This window comes from Coloeus monedula, assembly GCF_965178545.1.
Source record: "Coloeus monedula genome assembly, chromosome: 35".
Classification (NCBI taxonomy): domain Eukaryota; kingdom Metazoa; phylum Chordata; class Aves; order Passeriformes; family Corvidae; genus Coloeus; species Coloeus monedula.
The window spans coordinates 1,832,319-1,855,645 of NC_138815.1; the positions used below are offsets into that span (position 1 = coordinate 1,832,319).

Genomic DNA, 23,327 nt, shown 5'->3' on the forward strand with positions numbered 1-23,327 from the left:
GTGAAAGCCCTGCCTGGGCTTGACCAAGCAGCACAGCCAAGCCCTGACCCCATCCCCTGGCAATGGGCATCGGTGGCCTCACAGGATGCTCGTGGCTGTCCCGCAGCACTGGGATGTGGGGTGTGCGATGGGGAGGGCAGGAGAGCAGCAGGAGCCCTCCAAAGCTCTGTGGGCTGTGGGAGGAGGCCACAAGCCCTGGGGCTGGCAGGAACTGGTGTCTGCTCATGGGCCTCAGTGCCAGGGACAGCAGCCACAGCCAGGGGACACAAATCTCACTGCTGGGCTGATGAGGCTGACAGCTGGACTGGGGCCTCACAGAATGAGACCTAAAGACAGTCAGAATTGACCCGTGAGAATATGACAGGGACATTTTGCAGCTTCAGTGAAAGCCACAGAGAAGGCCAAGAAGATAATCCATGAGAGAAGATGTTCTGGACACAAGGAGAGGATGTTCTTGTAATGGGACCTTGAGAGTGTACAAGGAAGAGCTTGTGGATCATATGTAGCAGCTCTACCTTTGCTTGTACAGCTGATTGTTTTACTGCCTGAATGGTCATTGCTTGTTAGACAGCCTTGTCATTGTTTGCTCAGCAGCCAATCTCAATAGGCCACAGCCATTGTGAAGAGGTGTAAGAATAGCAGGAGAGAAAATCAAAACTTCTACCACTTTGGATTACAACAAGTGTGTGCTGTTCTGTCCGCCTGCACAAAAGCCACAGCAGACTTTGGCCCATTCAAGAGACTTATTCGGAGAGTTCCTTGGGAAGCAGCACTTAAAAACAAAGGGGTCCAGGAAAGATGGAAGTGCTTCAAAACAGAAATCTTGAAGGGGAAGCAACAGACTGTCCCTGTGTGCCAAAAGATGAACCAACGAGGAAAACAAACAGCCTGGATGGGCAAGGAGCTTTTGAAGGCACTAAGGGAAAAAAGAGGGTGCACCACCTTTGGAAGGAGGGTCAGGTGTCTCAGGAAATGTTTAAGGGAGTTTTTAGGTCATGTAGGAAAAAAAGTAGAGAGGCAAAAGCCCAGTTAGAACTCAACCTGGCCACTGCTGAGAAGGACAAAAAAAATATATTTTTATGAACACATTAATGGCAAAAGGAAGGGCAAGGAGAACCTCCATTCTCTGTTAGATGCGGGAGAGAATTTAGGAACTAAAGATGAGGAAAAGGCCGAGCTTCTTAACCCCTTCTTTGCCTCAGTTTCCAACATTAAGACAGGTCATCCTCAGGACAACTGGAGTCCTGGGCTGGTAGATGGGGACAGGGAGCAGAACAGCCCCTGTAATCCAGGAGGAAGCAGCTGGTAACTGCTGAGCCCCTCAGATGCTCACAGGTGTCTCTGGGAGCAGATGGGATCCATCCTAGGGGGATGAGGGAGCTGCTGGATGAGCTCCCCAAGTGTGTATTTCAGTGTCTTCATTGATGATCTGGATGAGGGCATTGAGTCCACCACCAGCAAATCTGCAGATGACACCAAGCTGGGTGCGAGTGTGGATCTGCTGGAGGGTAGGAGGGCTCTGCACAGGGACCTGCACAGGCTGGATCCAGGGCCCAAATCCAACCATGGGAGCTTCAACAAGACCAAGTGCCAGGTCCTGCACTTTGGCCACAACAACCCCTGCAGCGCTACAGGCTGGGGACAGAGTGGCTGGACAGCGGCCAGGCAGAAAGGGACCTGGGGGCACTGATGGACAGCAGGCTGGACATGAGGCAGCAGTGTGCCCACGTGGCCAAGAAGGCCAATGGCTCCTGGCCTGGATCAGGAATGGAGTGGCCAGCAGGACCAGGGCAGGGATTCTTCCCCTGGACTGGGCGCTGGTGAGGCCGCACCTCGAGTGCTGTGTCCAGTTCTGGGCCCCCAATTTAGGAAGGACACTGAGGGGCTGGAGCGTGTCCAGAGAAGGGCAACAAGGCTGGTGAGGGGTCTGGAGCACAAGTGCTGTGAGGAGTGGCTGAGGGAGCTGGGGTTGTTTATCCTGGAGGAGAGGAGGCTCAGGAGAGACAAGGAGGTGTCAGGGCACGGCTTGGGCTTGATGATGTCCAAGGTCTTTTCCAGCCTGGTTGATTCTGGGATTCTCTGAAACCCCCCTTGAAGCAGCTGCAGGATGAGCCCTGGGCCTCCTCTTGAGAAGGTCCAGCAGCCCCTGTCCCTCAGCTTCTCCACACGGGCCCCAAAGCCCATCCTGTCAGTCCTGCAGAGCCTCTCCAGCTCCTCCTCCCTGCCCCACAACAGGGAGCCCCACAGCCAGACACAGCAGCCCAGATGTGCCCCCCTGGCCTCTGGTGCCTCTGGCAAGGGAACAGCTCGAGGCACTGCAGGGCCCTGCAGACAATTCCTGCAGCACTTGTAGGATGATCCTGCTCCCCAAGGGACGTTCCCGTGGTGCCAAGGCAGCAACTGCAATGGGGAGTGGGGCCAGAGAGGAAAGGGCAAACAGGGCTGGGCTGTTTGCAGGGGAGGGGACAGGGATGGGCAAGAGCAAGAAATGTGGAGCAGGAGAGAGGAAAGAAAGCAAAGGTGAAGCAGAGGAAATGCTCAGGGCTCTTTGGGGGTGGCTGCCAGGCAGCCCTGGCTCTGAACAACAACGTCTGCAGTGGGACAGGAAACTCAGAGCTGATGGGAACAAACTTTGTGGCTGACTTGAGAGGCCCCGACAAAGCTGAGGGGTTTCCCTGTCGTCCCCCAGCCCTTGCTGGCCCCCAGGGGCTGATGGCATTTGTGCTCACTCAGGTTCATCTCCCCACAGCAACAGCGTGGGGTGCTCACGCCTGGGCTGTGCAGTGCAAACAGGGGCTCCTGAGCCAGTCCTGCCGTGTGTGTGCCTGCAAGGATCCAGCCCCTCTGGGAGCTGGGCAGAGGCCAGGGCTGCAGAGGGGGGATGTTGCTGGCAGCTGCATGAGGCCGCTCTGGGACGCTGCCCTGGGGTGTCCAGCGCAGGGGGGATGGATCAGGCCCTGCTCTGCTGCTCCTTCCCGGCTCCCCCAGGGACCCTGCAGAGCACCAGCCCTGCTGGTTGCCCCCACCCTGCCCACGGCCACCCTGGGGCTGCTCACGGGGGTTTTCTCTGCTGAGCACTGGCCTGGGCGGGCTCTTGAGAGAGCCTGGGCAAGGAGCCTGGAGCCCCCAGGCCCTGCCCTGAGGCGTCAGCGCTGCCCCAGCAGTGCCCATGGCCTGTCCCTGCTGCAGCCCCGGCACTGCCAGCCCAGGGCTGGGAGCGAGCCCCAGAGCACTCAGGCCCTGCAGCAACACGAGGGGCAGGAGGGCAGCAGGGCAGTGGCACGGGAGCAGCACTGGCAGCACCAAGGGCTGCTGCTCCTGGCCACAGCTGCTGTGCCCCCCTGAGCTGCCCCCAGCTCTGCACACAGACATTGCTGCTGCAACTCCACACAAGGCAACTAAAGGGGCATCTCTGCTGGAAACTTTGCTGGCACATCCTTGAGTTCATTTAAAGGCACCGAGAGCACAGCTCCTCATTGACACAGGCTGGGGCCACAGCCAAGGTGGAGAGAAACAAAAGGAGAAGTGGAAGAAATATTGCTCTTGCTTTGTGGACAACAATAAATAACTGAGGAGAGAATAAATAATCCCAGAACCAAACCAACAAGAACTATCAAAGACGAGTTTTATTACAAGTGATTTGCAGAAATTGGCAACCAGTTTAATGTTTCTTAAATCGTCCAGCCATCAGTGTCCACACTGCAGCCTTGAGCTCCTGGTTCCTCAGGCTGTAGATGAGGGGGTTCAGGGCTGGAGGCAGCACCGAGTACAGAAGTGACAGGGCCAGATCCAGGGATGGGGAGGAGATGGAGGGGGGCTTCAGGTAGGCAAATGCTGCAGTGCTGAGAAACAGGGAGAGCACGGCCAGGTGAGGGAGGCACGTGGAAAAGGCTTTGTGCCTTTGTCCCTGCTCTGAGGGGATCCTCAGCACGGCCCTGAAGATCTGCACATAGGAGAAAACCATGAACACAAAACAGCCAAAGGCTAAGGATAAACTAACCCAAATGAGCCCAAGTTCCCGGAGGTTGGAGTGTGAGCAGGAGAGCTTGAGGATGTGTGGGATTTCACAGAAGAACTGGCCCAGGGCATTGCCCTGGCACAGGGGCAGGGAAAATGTATTGGCCGTGTGCAGCAGAGCATTGAGAAAGGCACTGGCCCAGGCAGCTGCTGCCATGTGGGCACAAGCTCTGCTGCCCAGGAGGGTCCCGTAGTGCAGGGGTTTGCAGATGGACACGTAGCGGTCGTAGCACATGACAGTGAGGAGACAATACTCTGCTGAGATGAGGAACATAAAGCAAAAGAGCTGAGCAGCACATGCTGAGTAGGAGATGTGGCTGGTGCCCCAGAGGGAATTGTGCATGGCTTTGGGGACAGTGGTGCAGATGGAGCCCAGGTCGGTGAGGGCCAGGTTGAGCAGGAAGAAGAACATGGGGCTGTGCAGGCGCTGGCCGCAGGCTACGGCGCTGATGATGAGGCCGTTGCCCAGGAGGGCAGCCAGGGAGATGCCCAGAAAGAGGCAGAAGTGCAGGAGCTGCAGCTGCCGCGTGTCTGCCAATGGCAGCAGGAGGAAGTGGCTGATGGAGCTGCTGTTGGACATTTGCTGCCTCTGGCCATGGGCATCTGTGAAAAAGTAATCATGGAATAGTTGGCTTTGCAGAGGACTTTCAACATCCCAGCCCAGCTTGGTGGCACTTTCCCCCCACTGCCTGCCCAGGGCTCTGCTGCCTGGGGCTGTCCCTGCCAGCAGCTGCTCCCTGTGCCCAGGCCTGGGCCCTGCCAGTGCTGCCAGAGCCCAGCCCGGCCCTGGGGGCTCAGCTCTGCCCTGCAGACCCCTCCCAGCCCAGGCCACTGCCCAGGGGCAGCTCTGGCTCTGCAGGCTCTGATGCCAAAGTCAGAGCACCCCTGAGGAGGCTGCAAAAGCGATGCTGATATTGCCTGGAAGGGACCCTGTGCTGATTTCTGTCACTGCCCGGTTTCTTCAGATCTCAGAGAAAATTGTTTGGATTTTTCTCAACCTGAACTGAGAGATGAATATCCATGTGCAATTTTCCTTCCAGGCAACCCAGAGCAGTAGATTAAAAATCAGGATTCTTCCCTTTTATGCATTCCCTGCCCTGCTGTGCTCCCTGTATAATCTACTAGGGAATATCCTGGAGTTAAATGTCCTGCTGGGAGCAGTCCTGAACAATGCAGCATCCCCACCACACAAGAAGAACACTTGCAAGCCTGACCAGCTGTCTCCTTCCACCCACACCTTGTCCCCCAGCACTGAGAGCAGCTCCCCGGGCCGGCTGAGAGCTGCCCCTGGCAGGCAGCAGAGTCCCTGCCCCAGCTCAGCGCCCTGGGCTGCAGGACCCTGCTCTTCAGGACAGCCCTGGGCACCCCTGGCTGCTGTAGCCAGGAGATAACCAGAGGATGGACTTACAGAATCTGTAGGCATTGGGATGTTGCAGCTTGAGGAGATCACTGCAGGAGCTGCAGCTGCCTTGTCCTGCAGCCAGAGGCTTCCTGTGTCAAGGGCTGGCCATGATTCTCGCGCAGTCACTTCTCAGCATCTTCCCAGCCCTGACTGACTGAAGCTCTCTGTGCCTCTGTGCTGTGCCCGGGCTGGCTGCAGGCAGTGGCCCAGCCCTGCTGGGCTGTGCCCAGGAGCTGCTCCTGGCCAGAGCTGTCTCTGTGCAGCGCTGCCGCTTGCCAGGAGCTGCCTCTGTGCCAGGAGCCCGGCCCAGCTCAGCAGCACAGACACAGCACAAGGACTGTAATGACCCTCTCGGGGCTCTGGTGTTGAGGCCCTGAACATCAGTCCTGAGAGGGAGATGAAAAAACCTCTCAGGAATTCAAAGTCACAATCAAACTCCAAAGTTTCTTGAAGTTTTAATGGGTCCCACTGAAGGACAGAACTGAGAAAGTGTCCCCAGGTTCCAGTGAGAGCAGAACACTGCAGGCAGTGATGACAGGGGGGGACAAGCAAGGGAAAGGTGTCTCTGATGCTGAGCAAAGCTGGATGTGTTTCAGGAATGCAAAGGGCCAAGGCCTGAGCCCCAGCCCCTGGCAAGGCAGATCCTGTCCCTCCCTCAGTGCTCAGGGCTCTTGCCGGGGCACTGGGATGTGGGGATGGGCAGCGCCAAGGGCAGCACCATGGGGCGGCCCCTGCCAGGCTGCTGAGCAGGGACAAGGAGGCCCTGAGGCCCCAGGGCTGCAAGGGTCCCTTGTCTCCTGCTGGCCTCAGGGCCAGGGCCAGCAGCCGTGGCCCAAGTGCTGCACAAGTTGGCTCTGTCAGGGCCTTGCAGCTGCTGCCCATCCCTCTGCCCTCTCCAGCCCAGGCTGTGCCACGCTGTCCCTGCCCTGCGCCTCTGTCCCTGCAGGCTGTCCTCATCCCCCCGGCTGCCCCACCTGGCTGGCCCCTTCCTTTGCTGGCAGCTCTGCCTCCTGCCTGCCTCTGCCTTGGCACACAAAGCCTTGCGCTTGATACCAAAAGGGTTCATTCCATTTTTACCGTGTCTGTGAACTTTTAGCAGAGGAACAAGGCATGCAGGGGCTGCTTTCCCAGCGGGGACGGTTGGAAGAGAAGAAGAAGACACCTGGCTCAAGGGTGCAGTGCTAGAAAAAACAAGGACTGAATCTGGGAACTTGGGGTGGGTTTTAAGGAAATGGGTGAATTGTAATACGCATGTAGTGACTGTATGTGAGCAACACACTTGTAGAGTCACGTGTCCACGTAAGGTTAGGAGTTATCCCCTGCTGGAGCTCAGGCCTGAATAAATGATGCTCTCTTTAACACCAAATCAGTGTTAAGGAGTCTCATGCTGATATTTTGGAGATTTGGTGACAGCGGGGCCTCACAGAACCAAGGAGTCAACAGTGACACTGTGGGACCCCATGGAACCAATGGTCCATTGTCATAGTGCAGATCCAAGGATCCATGGTGGCACTGTGGAACCAAGGAGATGGTTGCTGACAGTATGAACGCTCATGGAACCATGAGCCACTGTGACACAGAGTGGCCACATGGAGCCAATGGGCCATTGTGACCCTGCAGATCCAGGGAGACCCTTGTGACTGAGGAACCTCATGGAACCAAGGGTCCATTGTGACCCTGTGGGGCCCTGTGGAACCAAGGGGACCACAGTGACATTGTGGGGCTTCATGGAACAATGGAGACCATGATGACACTTTGGGACCCACTGGAACCAAGGGGCCATTGTGACACTGCAGAGCCTCCTATAACCAAGGGGCCATTACAGCACGGCAGGGCCTCATGGAATCAAGGGCACCATTGTGACCCTGAGGGGCTCCATGGGACCAAGGGTCCATTCTGACACCGTGGATCCAAGGACACCATTGTTACACTAAAGGGCATCATGGAACCAAGGAAGCCATTGTCAGGAAAATTAACCCAAAAACACCAGAGTTTTATGTCCACAAAGGAAATAGAGGAGTCCCATTACTGTATTTGAATAAAGGGAGAGGCCATGGGGCATTCCCCTGGGATCTGTCAAGTTGTTAGAGGATGCAGCCTCCTTTCTCTCCTGATTTCCTGGCTGCATTTCCCTCTCTCTTTGCCCATTGGCTGAGGTACTTGAGAGGTACAGACTTCCCAAATCACTTAACACAGACCCCATCTAATGGATACCCCTCCCTTTTTTTTATTCCTATGGAATTTATGGTTCTTCCCATTGCTTCTTTCATCTCTCAGTATCCATCATTACCTATCAGCAGACCCCACCCTTTGTTTGTAAAGACAAATCCCTCTCACTCCTTTCATCAATCAGTGGAATTGCTCCCACTGTTTCTTTGATCTCTCAATATCTGGCTTTTATCTATGAGCAGACCCACAGTTTATTTGCAAAGACAAATTGATCTCATTCCTTTCACCACTGTGAGCCAGTGGGGCTTCATGGAACCATGCAGACCATTGTGACACTTGGAGGCCTCGTGGAACCTAAGGACCATTGTGGCCCTGCAGGGCCTTGTGGAACCAAGGGCACAACAGTGACACTGTGAGGCTGCAAGGGACCAAGGGGGCATTCTCACACTGCAGAACCAAGGGTCCATTGTGGCACAGTGGGGCCTCATGAATCCAAAGGGCCATTTTGACACTTTGAGGCCTTGTGAAACCAAAGGACCCTTGTGGCACTTCAGGGCCTTGTGGAACCAAGGTGACCATAGTGATCCTGTGGGGCTCAATGGAACCAAGGGGCCCTTGTGACACTGTGGGGTCTCGTGGAACCAATGGTCGACTGTGACACTGCAGGGCCTTATGGAATCACGGAGACTGTTGTGACACCACAGGCCCCATGGAACCAAGGGGCCATTGTGACACTTTGCGGCCCTATGGAACCAAGGAGTCCATTGTGACACCACAAGGCCTCATGGAAGGAAGGAACCATTGTGGCACTATGGGACCTTCTTGGGCCAAGGGGCCGTTGTGTCACTGTGTGGCACCATGGAACCAAGGAGAGCATTGTGACACTACAGGGCCCCATGGAACTAAGGATTCATGTAACGGTGTGGGGACGCATGGAATCAAAGGTCCATGGTGATATTGCGGGGCCTCATGGGCCTGGCCAGCAATGGCAAATTGATTTCTCAGAGCTGCCCAGGAAAGGGGGAGATCGGTACCTGTTGGTGTTAACAGATTCCTTTTCAGGATGGCCAGAAGCTTTCCCTACCAGAACTGCCAAAGCACGAGAAGTAACCAAAGTATTGTTACAGGAAATAACACCGCGTTTTGGAGTCCCAGCCACAATGTCCTCAGATAGAGGCCACACTTTATTTCAAAAATTGTGCAGCAAATTAACCACCACTGAGGCAGAGATTGGGAACTCCACACTCTAGATCATCCTCAGTCGAGTGGCCAAGTAGAGAAAATGAACCATTTGATTAAGCAGCAAGTTACAAGATTAAGACAAGTGACAAAATTACCTTGGCCTTGGGTTCTTCCATTGCCATTATTACGAATTTGAACCAAGCTGAGAGTAAAAGAGAAATTGAGTCCTTTTGAAATATTGTACGGGAGGCCACACAGGGTCCAAGAAGGCATCACCCCCACCCAAGTAGGGGAGGAAACCCTACACAAATACATGATGGCCCTAAACAAACAGCTCAAAGAAATTGAAGAACATGCAGCTAGGGCTCGAAACAGAGAATCAGACGGAGCAGTACATGATGTACAACCCGGAGATTATGTCTATGTTAAATCTTTTGCAGAAAAGACCCCAGAACCACAGTGGGAAGGAGCATTCCAGGTGCTCCTGACCACCTTTCCTGCAATCAGGATCAAAGAACAAGCTGCCTGGATTCATCACACCCGAGTGAAGAAAGCTCCTGAAAGATTCTGGAAAGTGACGCCGAGTGACAATGAACTGAAATTAAAACTTACTCAGGAAAGTGAATAGAGTGTGGGTGAAATGTTAGCATAGCTTAACACCTTTTAAAATGAATAGTCAAATGAGCATCATTTGGAAAATGGCAATTTTTTGTGATTATTGTTGTAGCCATAGCTACAGAAGGAAATGCAACGTTGCATGCATATAAGGTGACTGGTGTACATAAATGCCAAAGGAAAGCTTATGACTTTCACTCTCGTCGGTCCCTGAGTCAGATGTTAAAAATTACAAATGCGACTGTTTGGGAAGGAAGGAACATCTGGGGATGTGAATATGCATTTGTTCAAGATGGATTCCATGGGGCTCACCAAGAACCCGTGAAATTTACCCAAATTGGCCCAGAATGCTGTGACAGATGCTTAACTGGCTGTTCTGAGTTCTGACTTAAAATAGAAAGATGTGCAGTTAAAGATTTTAAACTTGACTTTAACGTAACCGAAATTTGTGCTCAAGCTGAGGTTAAGGCTACTCCCATGTTTGGGATCCAAACTGCCCCGTTTTGGCTCCAAAGTCCCCTTTTGGGACCAAACTCGTCCTTTTTGAGGCCAAATTCCCCTTTTAAGGGGTCAGAGTCCCATTGTTTTATTCCTTTTTAGGCCGAAACTGCCCCTTTTTGGTGCTCAAACCCCCAGCTTTGGGCCAAACTGTCCCTTTTGGGGTCCAAACCCCAGTTTTGGCTCCAAACTTTTCATCTGGGCACCCAAATTCCCTTTTTTTGGCCCCAAATTCCCTTTTGGACCCAAATTCTCCCTTTTTGGACACAAACTCCCATTTTTTTGGATCCAAACTGCCTCTTCTTGGCTACAAAGTCCCCTTTTTGGCCAAAATTCTCCCTTTTTTTATGCTGACCTCCCATTTAGGGGTCAAAGTCCCATTTTTTTTAATCCAAATTCCCCTTTTTAGGTTGAAACTGCCCCTTTTTGGTGCTCAAACCCCCAGCTTTGGGCCAGACTGTCCCTTTTGGGGTCCAAACTCCCGTATTTGGGTCCAAACTTCTCATGTGGGCCCCCAAATTCCCCTTTTTTGGCCCCAAATTCCCCTTTTTTGGACCCAAATTCTCACTTTTTCAGCCCCAAATGCCCATTTTGGGGAGCCAAACTCCCCTTTTTTCACCCAAATCGCCCTTTTTAACTCCAAATTCCTACCCTGGATCTCATTGGGTCCCCTGGGTTGAACTTTTAGGGGTCAGGCTCCCATTGTTTTTTAAATCCAAACTCCCCTTTTTAGGTCTAAACTGCCCCTTTTTGGTGCTCAAACCCCCAGCTTTGGGCCAAATTGTCCCTTTTGGGCCCAAACTCCCATCTGGGCACCCAAATTCCCCTTTTTCGGCCTCAAATTCTCCCTTTTGGACCCAAACTCCCATGTTTTGGATCCAAACTGCCTCTTTTTGGCTCCAAAGTCCCCCTTTTGGGAAAAAATTCTCCCTTTTTCATGCTGAACTCCCATTTAGGGGTCCGGCTCCCAGGGTTTTTTTAATCCGAACTCCCCTTTTTAGGTCGAAACTGCCCCTTTTTGGTGCTCAAATCCCCAGCTTTGGGCCAAACTGTCCCTTTTGGGGTCCAAATTCCCCATTTTGGGTCCAAACTTCTCATCTGGGCACCCAAATGCCCCTTTTTCTGCCCCAAATTCTCCCTTTTTGGGCACAAACTCCCATGTTTTTGGATCCAAACTGCCTCTTTTTGGCTCCAAAGTCACCCTTTTGGGACCAAACTCATCCTTTGTGAGGCCAAATTCCCCTTTTTAGGGGTCAGGCTCCAAGTTTTTTAAATCCAAACTCCCCTTTTTAGGTCTAAATTGCCCCTTTTTGGTGCTCAAACCCCCAGCTTTGGGCCAAATTCTCCCTTTTGGGGGCCAAACTGTCCCATTTTTGGGGCCAAACTCCCATTTTTGGGTCCAAACTTCCCATCTGGGCTCCCAAATTCCCCTTTTTTTGCCCCAAATTCTCCCTTTTTGGGCACAAACTCACATGTTTTGGATCCAAACTGCCCCTGTTCAGCTCCAAAGTCACCCTTTTGGGACCAAACTCGTCCTTTTTGAGGCCAAATTCCTCTTTTTTAGGGGTCAGAGTCCCATTTTTTTTTATTCCAAACTCCCCTTTTTAGGTCTAAACTGCCCCTTTTTGGTGCTCAAACCCCCAGCTTTGGGCCAAACTCTCCCTTTTTGGGTCCAAACTTCCCATCTGGGCGCCCTAATTCCCATTTTTTGGAACCAAATTCTCCCTTTTTGGGCCCAGACTCCTATGTTTTGGATCCAAACTGCCTCTTTTTGGCTCCAAAGTCCCCCTTTTTGGGACAAAATTCTCCCTTTTTTATTCTGAACTCCCATTTAGGGGTCAGGCTTGTTGCAGTGGGGATACTGTAACATGCTGTATCAAACCAGGAGGCCCATAGAAAATAAATATATATATGGACAGACACTTGGTAGATGTTTCAGAGATGTTTATTTCTCCAGCCTCATGGCCGGGGCTCTGCCAAGGAACTCCTCAATCCCCAGACCCGAGGGTCCTTGCCCGCGCAGGGGAACACAAAACAACCAATGGGGAACGAGGCTGACCAGGGGCAGGGAAACCCCATCTCTGTTCCAGGGCCCCTCTCCCAGGGCTACATGGCAGGGGGAGGAGACCCCGACATTTCACCTGTTTTATTTTAATAACAGAGATGTAAAATTTGACATTGAAAACAACAAGAACAGTTTCAAAACAAAACAAGCCACCCTCCTGAGTCTTGAAATGTCCAAACAGATTCTCTGGAACATCTTAGGGCTGACAGAAGGGAGACAGAACTCTCTGAGCATGCTTTGTGGGGAAACTGAGGCAGGAGAGGGTTTCATTTCTTCCCTCCCCCTTTTCATCCCCCACTTGGCATTGGAAAGGGATTTTTGGGGAAACAATTGGCAAAGGTATGGTTTTGTGAGGGAAACCATGGATGAAAAAACAGATTGGGAATACACTGGGGGTAATAGGATATAGGGTAGGAGGGAAAGGTGGGATTAGGAAAGGGAGACTGTAGGGGGGGCTTATAATGGAGATACTGTCTAACATGACTGCGATTTTTAGCATATATACTGCCTTTTACAGGAACACCATCAGGCCCGGTGACTTCTGATGCTTGTAACCCTTTTCTACCTTGTACAATTTTGAATTCCACCACCTCTCCATCTCCCAAGCTTGGGATGCATTTTTCAGGGTTATTCTTTTTAATAGCAGTTCTCTGCAAGAATATGTCTTGCTGCTTGTCACACCTTGTTATAAAACCATAATTTTGCTTAACATTATACCATTTTACTATCCCTAAGATCTTAGCTACTATGATCTTTTCCTTTTTCTGAGTGGCTGCTGTTTTCTGTCTCGCTGTGTTCTTGCTTTCTCTTTCGCTTGCTCCCGTGTTGGAATTGCCAGGGCTGCAAGTGCTGCCAGGGCCGCCGGAGCTGCTCGTGCCTGCGCGCTCTTCCCAGGGTCGCATTCGGGGCCGTGCGGGCCGGGCCGGGCCGCGCCGCTCAGTTCTCTGTGCGTCGCCTCCTCTGGTCGCAGCTTCGCTGCTGATGCCAGGCGCTGCATCCACGTCTTGGCCGGGCCCCCGAGCGACGACTCCCCCGTGCCCTGCTCCAGCGTGTGTTTCAGCTGGGTGTGGCTCTGCTCCACCGCCACCGCCGCCAGCGCCGCCCGTGCGCTGCCCCTCTCGGCCGGGCGTTCACGGGGCTCACTCCACCACGCGCTGTGCGGGGCCGGGCGGGCACCGCCGGGTCGTGCCGCTCCTGCTGCGCCTCGCTCCACCGCCAACACTGCAGCTCGCGTGGCTCCGCCCGCATGCGGGAACTGCCTCACTGCTGCTCGGAGAGCGCTCGGTGCACGTGGCCTGGGCCACACGGTCCCTGAGGCACGCTTCCCTTCGCCAAGACACAGCTGACATTGCTCAACAGTCGTGGTAATTAAATAATATTCATGAAAATATTATTCCATCGGCATGTATTTTGACTCAAATATTAACTGTGTCCAAGCGGTCTTCCAAAAGCCCTTGGTAAGAATTAAATCCCAAGAAACAGAGAAAAAGTTCTTAAACAACCATGCCAGGAAGTGTTTCAGTTCTTTTTGAGCTTGAATCAAGCTAAAATATACAAATGGTTGTTCAAGAATCTTTTTAAGATAAATGTCCATATGGGGCTCTGAGAGCCAAGAGTCTTCCCACGATTCCTCCATAGTTTAGAGATGGAATAGCAAAACAAAACCAAGAAGAGGAATCCAAAGTTTCTAGGGTTTACTCACACAAATCAGTCTCTTAGGGATCGGTGATGCTTCCGCTCACAATTCTCCATCATTTGTTACAGCGGGGATACTGTAAAACACACATATCAAACCAGCAGTCCCGTGGAAAAGAAATATATATGTGCATAGATTCTTGGTAGATGTTTCAGAGATGTTTATTTCTCCAGCCGCATGGCCGGAGCTCTGCAGAGGAACTGTTACAGTCACGGGACCAAGGGTCATTTGCCCGTGCAGGGAAACACAAACCAACCAATGGGGAACGAGGCTGACACTCGGCAGGGAAACCCCGTGCCTCCCCCCCAGTGTCCCTCTCCCAGGGCTACGTGGCGGGGCGGGAGACCCCAACACCAAGGAGCCTTTGCAACACCAAGGAGCCAGATGCGCATGGAAGCCAGGGTGCACTGAGACACAGCGGGGCCTTGTTGGAACCAAAGACACCTCTGCAAAAAGCAGGGGAGCTCCTAGAACCAAGGAGTCCATTGTTACAATAGAAAACCTATGGAACCAAGGGGCCATTGTGACAGAGCGGGGCCATATGGAAGCAATTGTCCATTATGACAATGCGGATCGAAGGAGACCATGGTGACACTGCGGAACCTCATGGAAGCAAGGAGCCATTGTGACCCAGTGGGGCCTCATGGAATCAAGGAGACCATTGTGACACAGGTGATGCACATGAAGCCAAGGAGCCATTGTGACACTTTGGGCTTCTTCCCTTGAGCTCTGCAGCGGGGTGTCCCAGCCCACTGCACCATGTGCCACGTGCTCTCCTCAGGGCTCTGCCTGCACACAGGCCCAGGAGAAGTTTTCCTGTTTGTAAGGAAAGAATGGAAAAGCCAGAGCAGGTTTCCTAAACAACAAACCCCACATGCTCAGTCCAGGCTGCCTGCAATGATGTCCCCTTTCTACAAGGGACACTGTGAGCAGGAATGATCTGTGGGAGCAGAATTCTCGCAGTCTTTCCACTGAATCCTCTGTCCCTGTCCTTTCCCTGGCTCTCTGTTGCAGATGGAAGCTGCTGGTGCCATTCTCAGCTTGAAGCCCTCTTTTGATGCAAGCACATGTTCCCAGGTGTGTTCAGCAGCTGTAGCTCAATGTTGATGCAAAGCTTTTGTGTTCCTCATGGAACCAAGGAGCCATTGCGACACTGCAGGGGCTCATGGCATCAAGGAGACAATTGTGACAGTACAGAACCTCCTAGAAACAAGGCTCCATTGTGACACCGTGGGGAATCATGGAATCAAGGAGCCCATTGTGACACAGCCAGGCCGCAGGGAACCAATGGTCCATTGTTACACTGCGGATTCAAGAAGACCATGGGGACAACACGGAACCTCATGGAACCATACGTCCATTGGGACACAGCGGGGCCGCATGGACACAAGGGGACCATTGTGGCAAAGCAAAGCCTAATGGAACCATGGAGAGCATTGTGACACTAAGGAAACTCATGGAACCAAGGCAACCAGTGGGACACAATGGAACCTCATGGAACCAAGGCTCCATGATGACTTTGTAGGGCCTCATGGAGCACAGGATCCATTGTGACACGGCAGGACCTCGTGGAACCAAGGAGCCTTTGTGATACTCCAGATGCGCATGGAAGCCAGGGTGCACTGAGACACAGCGGGGCCTTGTTGGAACCAAAGACACCTCTGCAAAAAGCAGGGGAGCTCATAGAATCAAGGAGTCCATTGTTACAATAGAAAACCTATGGAACCAAGGGGCCATTGTGACACAGCGGGGCCTCATGGAAGCAATTGTCCATTATGACAATGCAGATCAAAGGAGACCATGGTGACACTCCGGAACCTCATGGAACCAAGGGGCCATTGTGAAAATCTGGGCCTCAGTGGAAAAAAGGACATCGATAATCGTAATGAACCTCATCGAAACTATGGGACATTGTGACACTGCAGAACCTCAGGGAGCCAGGGAGACCACACGGAGGAACCTTATGGAACCAAGGGGCCATTTTCACACTACGGAACCAAGGAGACCATTGTTGACGGTACAAACCTCATGGAACCAAGGGGCCATTGTGACACTGCAGGGCCCTGTGGAACCAAATATTCATTGTGACACAGCGGGGCTGCTTGAAACCAATTGCGATACTGCGGATCCAAGAGACCACGGGGACACTACGGCACTTCATGGAACCAAGGGGCTGTTGTGACACGCCAAGGCCTCGTGGAACCAAGGAGAGCATTGTGGCAGAGCAGAACCAAGGAGGCCATTTGGACAGTATGGACCCTAAGAGAACCAAGGCTCCATTGTTATACAGCAGGGCCTCCTGAAACCAAGGAGCCATTGTGAACCTGTGGGGCATCATGGAGTCAAGGGCACCACTGCTACTGAAATCTGCTGGAGAGAAACCTTCTCACACAGTTTGGAGGATTTGAAAGCAGCTATTCTTTATTACAGCATGGTGGTCACTCGCGTGATCCTTCATGCATTTGAGTGCACTGAGCATGGAGTGAACAGAGTTTATCTCAGACACACTGATTACATATTCATTAGCTATCCCCACTTCCTTGGACTTTATTGGACATAGGTGTAGCCCTTATCACAAGTCCTATCTATTTCTCCAAGGCTGTGCTGTTCTGTCCTACTGTCCTTGATCAGAGTTATTCTGTCCTACTGTCCTTGTCACAGTGCTCGCCCCACATAAGGGGTGTCTGCAACCCCTCCCAGCCAATGGGCTTGGGGTGGGCAAGTGTTCCCAAGGGAACAGGGATGGGACAGCTGGGCTGGACTGACCCCAGGGATGTTCCATTCTGCGTCACACCATGATCAGCAAGAAACTGCCACAAGCAGGAGGTGGAGGACATTAATTTCTATTGTAAGACATTTTTCTTTCAAACAGCACCTACACATACAGAACCCTCTCCTGCCTCAAGGTGGTTGAACATTTTCCGCTGATAGGAGATTTCCTGTGCAGTTGCTTTGCCTCTGTTTGTGGCCTTTGCTTTTTGTGGTTGGTTTGTTTGTGGGGTTTTTGTGTGGTTGTGGGTGGGTTTTGCTTCGGTATTTTTGGTTGGGTTTTAGACTTTTTCCCTATTGATCTGCCTTTCTTCTGATGCATGTTTTTTCTCTCTTTTCTTGTGGCTTGGTTGGCACCTGAAGGCAAAACAAATTGATCCAACTCAGTCCTCTTGCCCAATTATGTTTTGCAGTCACCATTAATGAGATGAGTTTGGTCACAGACTCCCTGCAACTTGGCAGCATCCACAAAGGCATTGAAAGTGCATTTCATCCCATTGTAGAGAGAATAGAAATGTTCCCCAGTGGTGCTCAAGGGCTGGCCACTGAGGGATGGCACCAGGGAGTGGCTGCCAAGAGGACTCTGGACCATGGATGACATTTGACCCTCATTGTTCAGCCCAATTCCCACCCACCCCATGTTCCACTTCTTCAGCCCAGCTCCCACCAACCTGGCTCTGAGGAGACCCCAGCAGAGCCTGGCACAGGCCTGGCTGGAGTCTGGGCACACAACATGCCCTTCTTTGCCCTCCCACAGGGCTTCTGCAATCCCTGCCTTGTCCTGCCAGGGCCTGCAATGGCTGCAGGAGGATTTGCCACATGCCCTTCCCTGCTGAGCCTGACCAGTCTGGGACTCTCCCAACACCTGGATGAGAAGGCCAGTTCTTTCCCATAGGAAGGAAAGCACAGAGCCCTGGTGTTTCAGGGGCAGATTAGAGGCAGCAACCAGAGGCCAAGGCCAGCCAGAGCTGTCTGTCCTGGCAGCTTTTGTCTGGGAGAAACCCTTGCATATAGGCAATTTTGGAGGAGAAGTACCAGTTTTGGCCATGGGTGCCTGCACAGGAGGGATGGTTCTTTTCTGTAGGAAGGAATGCCCAGAGCCCCAGTGTGTGAAGGCAGGTGAGAGCCAGCTCTCAGGAAGCCAAGGGCAGCCAGACTTGCTGGTAATGGCAGCTTTTGTCTGGGAGCAATCCCTGGATATAGGGAATTTTGGAGGCAGAATCCCATTTGGGCCATGGGCACCTGGATGAGAAGAACAGTTCTTTTCCCTTTGAAGGAAAGCCCAGAGCCCCAGGGTTTCAGGGGCACATGAAAGAGACCCTTGACATGCCAAGGTCACTTGGAGCAGTCAGACCAAGCCAACCACACCTGTTACCTGTTCCCTCGGATCCACGGGGCCCCGCAGTGTCACAATGTTGGTGTCATACTGGGTTCTTGGTTCCATGAGGCCTCGCTGTGTCACACTGGCCCCTTGTTTCCATGGGGCCCCACAGTGTCCCAATGGTTCCCCCCTTGCTTCCATGGGGCCTTGCAGTGTCACAGGGGTCTCCTTGGTACCGCAGTATCACAACGGACTCTTGGTTCCATGGGGATTCACAATGTCAGAAGGTTCCTTGTTTCCACAAGGTCCTGCAGAGCCCCTTGATTCAAGGAGGCCTTGAAGTGTCATAATGGTCTTCTGAATTCCATGAGGCCCCGCAATATCACCATGGACCTTTGATTCCGTGAGTCTCCACACCATTACATGAATCCTTAGTTCCAAGGGGCCCTGTAATGTCACAATGCTCTCCTTGGTTCCATGGTGCCACACAGTGACACAACGGCCCCTTGGCCCAAGAAGGTCCCAGAGTGTCGCAATGGTTCCTTGCTTCCATGAGGCCTTGTGGTGTCACCATGGACTCCTTGGTTCCATAGGGCCGCAAAGTGTCACAATGGCCCCTTGGTTCCATGGGGCCTGTGGTGTCACAACAGTCTCCGTGATTCCATAAGGCCCTGCAGTGTCACAGTCGACCATTGGTTCCATGAGACCCCACAGTGTCACAAGGGCCCCTTGGTTCCATTGAGCCCCACAGGATCACTATGGTCACCTTGGTTCCACAAGGCCCTGAAGTGCCACAAGGGTCCTTTGGTTTCACAAGGCCTCAAAGTGTCAAAATGGCCCTTTGGATTCACGAGGCCCCACTGTGCCTCAATGGACCCTTGGTTCTGCAGTGTGAGAATGCCCCCTTGGTCCCTTGGAGCCTCACAGTGTCACTGTTGTGCCCTTGGTTCCACAAGGCCCTGCAGGGCCACAATGGTCCTTAGGTTCCACGAGGCCTCCAAGTGTCACAATGGTCTGCATGGTTCCATGAAGCCCCACTGGCCCACAGTGGTGAAAGGAATGAGATCAATTTGTCTTTGCAAATAAACTGTGGGTCTGCTCATAGATAAAAGCCAGATATTGAGGGGTCAAAGAAACAGTGGGAGGAATTCCACTGATTGATGGAAGGAGTGAGAGGGATTTGTCTTTACAAACAAAGGGTGGGTCTGCTGATAGGTAATGACGGATACTGAGAGACGAAAGAAGCAATGGGAAGAACCATAAATTCCATAGGAATAAAAAAAAGGGAGGGGTATCCATTAGATGGGGTCTGTGTTAAGTGATTTGGGAAGTCTGTACCTCTCAAGTACCTCAGCCAATGGGGAAAGAGAGAGGGAAATGCAGCCAGGAAATCAGGAGAGAAAGGAGGCTGCATCCTCTAACAATTTGACAGATCCCAGGGGAATGCCCCATGGCCTCTCCCTTTATTCAAATACAGTAATGGGACTCCTCTATTTCCTTTGTGGACATAAAACTCTGGTGGTTTTGGGTTAATTTTCCTGACAATGGCTTCCTTGGTTCCATGATGCCCTTTAGTGTAACAATGGTGTCCTTGGTTCCATGGTGTCAGAATGGACCCTTGGTCCCATGGAGCCCACAGGGTCACAATGGTGCCCTTGATTCCATGAGGCCCTGCCGTGCTGTAATGGCCCCTTGGTTATAGGAGGCTCTGCAGTGTCACAATGGCCCCTTGGTTCCAGTGGGTCCCAAAGTGTCATCATGGTCTCCATTGTTCCATGAAGCCCCGCAATGTCGCTGTGGTCCCCTTGGTTCCACAGGGCCCCACAGGGTCACAATGGACCCTTGGTTCCATGAGGTTCCTCAGTCACAAGGGACTCCTTGGATCTGCAGAGTCACAATGGCCCATTGGCTCCATGTGGCCACTCTGTGTCACAGTGGCTCATGGTTCCATGAGCGTTCATACTGTCAACAACCATCTCCTTGGTTCCACAGTGCCACCATGGATCCTTGGATCTGCACTATGACAATGGACCATTGGTTCCATGGGGTCCCACAGTGTCACTGTTGACTCCTTGGTTCTGTGAGGCTCCACTGTCACCAAATCTCCAAAATATCAGCATAAGCCTCCTTAACACTAATTTGGTGTTAAAGAGAGCATCATTTATTCAGGCCTGAGCTCCAGCAGGGGATAACTCCTAACCTTACGTGGACACGTGACTCTACAAGTGTGTTGCTCACATACAGTCGCTACATGCGTATTACAATTCACCCATTTCCTTAAAACCCACCCCAAGTTCCCAGATTCAGTCCTTGTTTTTTCTAGCACTGCACCCTTGAGCCAGGTGTCTTCTTCTTCTCTTCCAGCCGTCCCCGCTGGGAAAGCAGCCCCTGCATGCCTTGTTCCTCTGCTAAAAGTTCACAGACACGGTAAAAATGGAATGAACCCTTTTGGTATCAAGCGCAAGGCTTTGTGTGCCAAGGCAGAGGCAGGCAGGAGGCAGAGCTGCCAGCAAAGGAAGGGGCCAGCCAGGTGGGGCAGCCGGGGGGATGAGGACAGCCTGCAGGGACAGAGGCGCAGGGCAGGGACAGCGTGGCACAGCCTGGGCTGGAGAGGGCAGAGGGATGGGCAGCAGCTGCAAGGCCCTGACAGAGCCAACTTGTGCAGCACTTGGGCCACGGCTGCTGGCCCTGGCCCTGAGGCCAGCAGGAGACAAGGGACCCTTGCAGCCCTGGGGCCTCAGGGCCTCCTTGTCCCTGCTCAGCAGCCTGGCAGGGGCCGCCCCATGGTGCTGCCCTTGGCACTGCCCATCCCCACATCCCAGTGCCCCGGCAAGAGCCCTGAGCACTGAGGGAGGGACAGGATCTGCCTTGCCAGGGGCTGGGGCTCAGGCCTTGGCCCTTTGCATTCCTGAAACACATCCAGCTTTGCTCAGCATCAGAGACACCTTTCCCTTGCTTGTCCCCCCCTGTCATCACTGCCTGCAGTGTTCTGCTCTCACTGGAACCTGGGGACACTTGCTCAGTCCTGTCCCTCAGTGGCACCCATTAAAACTTCAAGAAACTTCTGTGTTTCACTTTGAGTTGTTGAGAAGAGTTTTGGACAACTCTCTCAGGGACTGAGACCAATGTAAACAACACCAGAGCCCCGAGAGGGTCATTACAGTCCTTGTGCTGTGTCTGTGCTGCTGAGCTGGGCCGGGCTCCTGGCACAGAGGCAGCTCCTGGCAAGCGGCAGCGCTGCACAGAGACAGCTCTGGCCAGGAGCAGCTCCTGGGCACAGCCCAGCAGGGCTGGGCCACTGCCTGCAGCCAGCCCGGGCACAGCACAGAGGCACAGAGAGCTTCAGTCAGTCAGGGCTGGGAAGATGCTGAGAAGTGACTGCGCGAGAATCATGGCCAGCCCTTGACACAGGAAGCCTCTGGCTGCAGGACAAGGCAGCTGCAGCTCCTGCAGTGATCTCCTCAAGCTGCAACATCCCAATGCCTACAGATTCTGTAAGTCCATTCTCTGATTATCTCCTGGCTAGAGCAGCCAGGGGTGCCCAGGGCTGTCCTGCAGAGCAGGGTCCTGCAGCCCAGGGCGCTGAGCTGGGGCAGGGACTCTGCTGCCTGCCAGGGGCAGCTCTCAGCCGGCCCGGGGAGCTGCTCTCAGTGCTGGGGGACAAGGTGTGGGTGGAAGGAGACAGCTGGTCAGGCTTGCAAGTGTTCTTCTTGTGTGGTGGGGATGCTGCATTGTTCAGGACTGCTCCCAGCAGGACATTTAACTCCAGGATATTCCCTAGTAGATTATACAGGGAGCATAGCAAGGCAGGGAATGCATAAAAGGGAAGAATCCTGATTTTTAATTGACTGCTCTGGGTTGCCTGGAAGGGAAATTGCACATGGATGTTCATCTCTCAGTTCAGGTTGAGAAAAATCAAAAAATTTTTCTCTGAGATCTGAAGAAACTGGGCAGTGACAGAAATCAGCACAGGGTCCCTTCCAGGCAGCATCAGCGTCGCTTTTGCAGCCTCCTCAGGGGTGCTCTGACTTTGGCATCAGAGCCTGCAGAGCCAGAGCTGCCCCTGGGCAGTGGCCTGGGCTGGGAGGGGTCTGCAGGGCAGAGCTGAGCCCCCAGGGCCGGGCTGGGCTCTGGCAGCACTGGCAGGGCCCAGGCCTGGGCACAGGGAGCAGCTGCTGGCAGGGACAGCCCCAGGCAGCAGAGCCCTGGGCAGGCAGTGGGGGGAAAGTGCCGCCAAGCTGGGCTGGGATATTGAAAGTCCTCTGCAAAGCCAACTATTCCATGATTACTTTTTCACAGATGCCCATGGCCAGAGGCAGCAAATGTCCAACAGCAGCTCCATCAGCCACTTCCTCCTGCTGCCATTGGCAGACACGCGGCAGCTGCAGCTCCTGCACTTCTGCCTCTTCCTGGGCATCTCCCTGGCTGCCCTCCTGGGCAACGGCCTCATCATCAGCGCCGTAGCCTGCGGCCAGCGCCTGCACAGCCCCATGTTCTTCTTCCTGCTCAACCTGGCCCTCACTGACCTGGGCTCCATCTGCACCACTGTCCCCAAAGCCATGCACAATTCCCTCTGGGGCACCAGACACATCTCCTACTCAGCATGTGCTGCTCAGCTCTTTTGCTTTCTGTTCTTCATCTCAGCAGAGTATTGTCTCCTCACCATCATGTGCTACGACCGCTACGTGTCCATCTGCAAACCCCTGCACTATGGGATCCTCCTGGGCAGCAGAGCTTGTGCCCACATGGCAGCAGCTGCCTGGGCCAGTGCCTTTCTCAATGCTCTGCTGCACATGGCCAATACATTTTCCCTGCCCCTGTGCCAGGGCAATGCCCTGGGCCAGTTCTTCTGTGAAATCCCACACATCCTCAAGCTCTCCTGCTCACACTCCAACCTCCCGGAAATTGGGCTCATTTGGGTTAGTTTATCCTTAGGTTTTGGCTGTTTTGTGTTCATGGTTTTCTCCTATGTGCAGATCTTCAGGGCCGTGCTGAGGATCCCCTCGGAGCAGGGACAAAGGCACAAAGCCTTTTCCACGTGCCTCCCTCACCTGGCCGTGCTCTCCCTGTTCCTCAGCACTGGCTTTTTTGCCTACCTGAAGCCCCCCTCCATCTCCTCCCCATCCCTGGATCTGGCCCTGTCACTTCTGTACTCGGTGCTGCCTCCAGCCCTGAACCCCCTCATCTACAGCCTGAGGAACCAGGAGCTCAAGGCTGCAGTGTGGACACTGATGGCTGGACGATTTAAGAAACATTAAACTGGTTGCCAATTGCTGCAAATCACTTGCAATAAAACTCGTCTTTGATAGTTTTTTTTGGTTTGGTTCTGGGGTTATTTTTTCTGTCTTTAGTTATTTATTGTTGTCCACAAAGCAAGGGCAATATTTCTTCCACTTCTCCTTTTGTTTCTCTCCACCTTGGCTGTGGCCCCAGCCTGTGTCAATGAGGAGCTGTGCTCTCGGTGCCTTTAAATGAACTCAAGGATGTGCCAGCAAAGTTTCCAGCAGAGATGCCCCTTTAGTTGCCTTGTGTGGAGTGGCAGCAGCAATGTCTGTGTGCAGAGCTGGGGGCAGCTCAGGGGGGCACAGCAGCT

General features: G+C 53.1%; 2 protein-coding genes across 2 annotated transcripts; one reads left to right on the forward strand and one right to left on the reverse strand.

Moving 5' to 3' along the window:
- Positions 1 to 3,661: 3,661 nt before the first annotated feature.
- On the reverse strand, positions 3,662 to 4,597 carry LOC309584038 (olfactory receptor 14J1-like; the record flags this gene model as incomplete). Its single annotated transcript, XM_082299936.1, has 1 exon — positions 3,662 to 4,597. One exon carries the CDS (start codon positions 4,595 to 4,597, stop codon positions 3,662 to 3,664), a length of 936 nt encoding a protein of 311 aa, XP_082156062.1.
- A 17,459-nt stretch (positions 4,598 to 22,056) lies between these two features.
- Positions 22,057 to 22,992, forward strand: LOC309584051 (olfactory receptor 14J1-like; the record flags this gene model as incomplete). Its single annotated transcript, XM_082299955.1, has 1 exon — positions 22,057 to 22,992. One exon carries the CDS (start codon positions 22,057 to 22,059, stop codon positions 22,990 to 22,992), a length of 936 nt encoding a protein of 311 aa, XP_082156081.1.
- Positions 22,993 to 23,327: the final 335 nt, after the last annotated feature.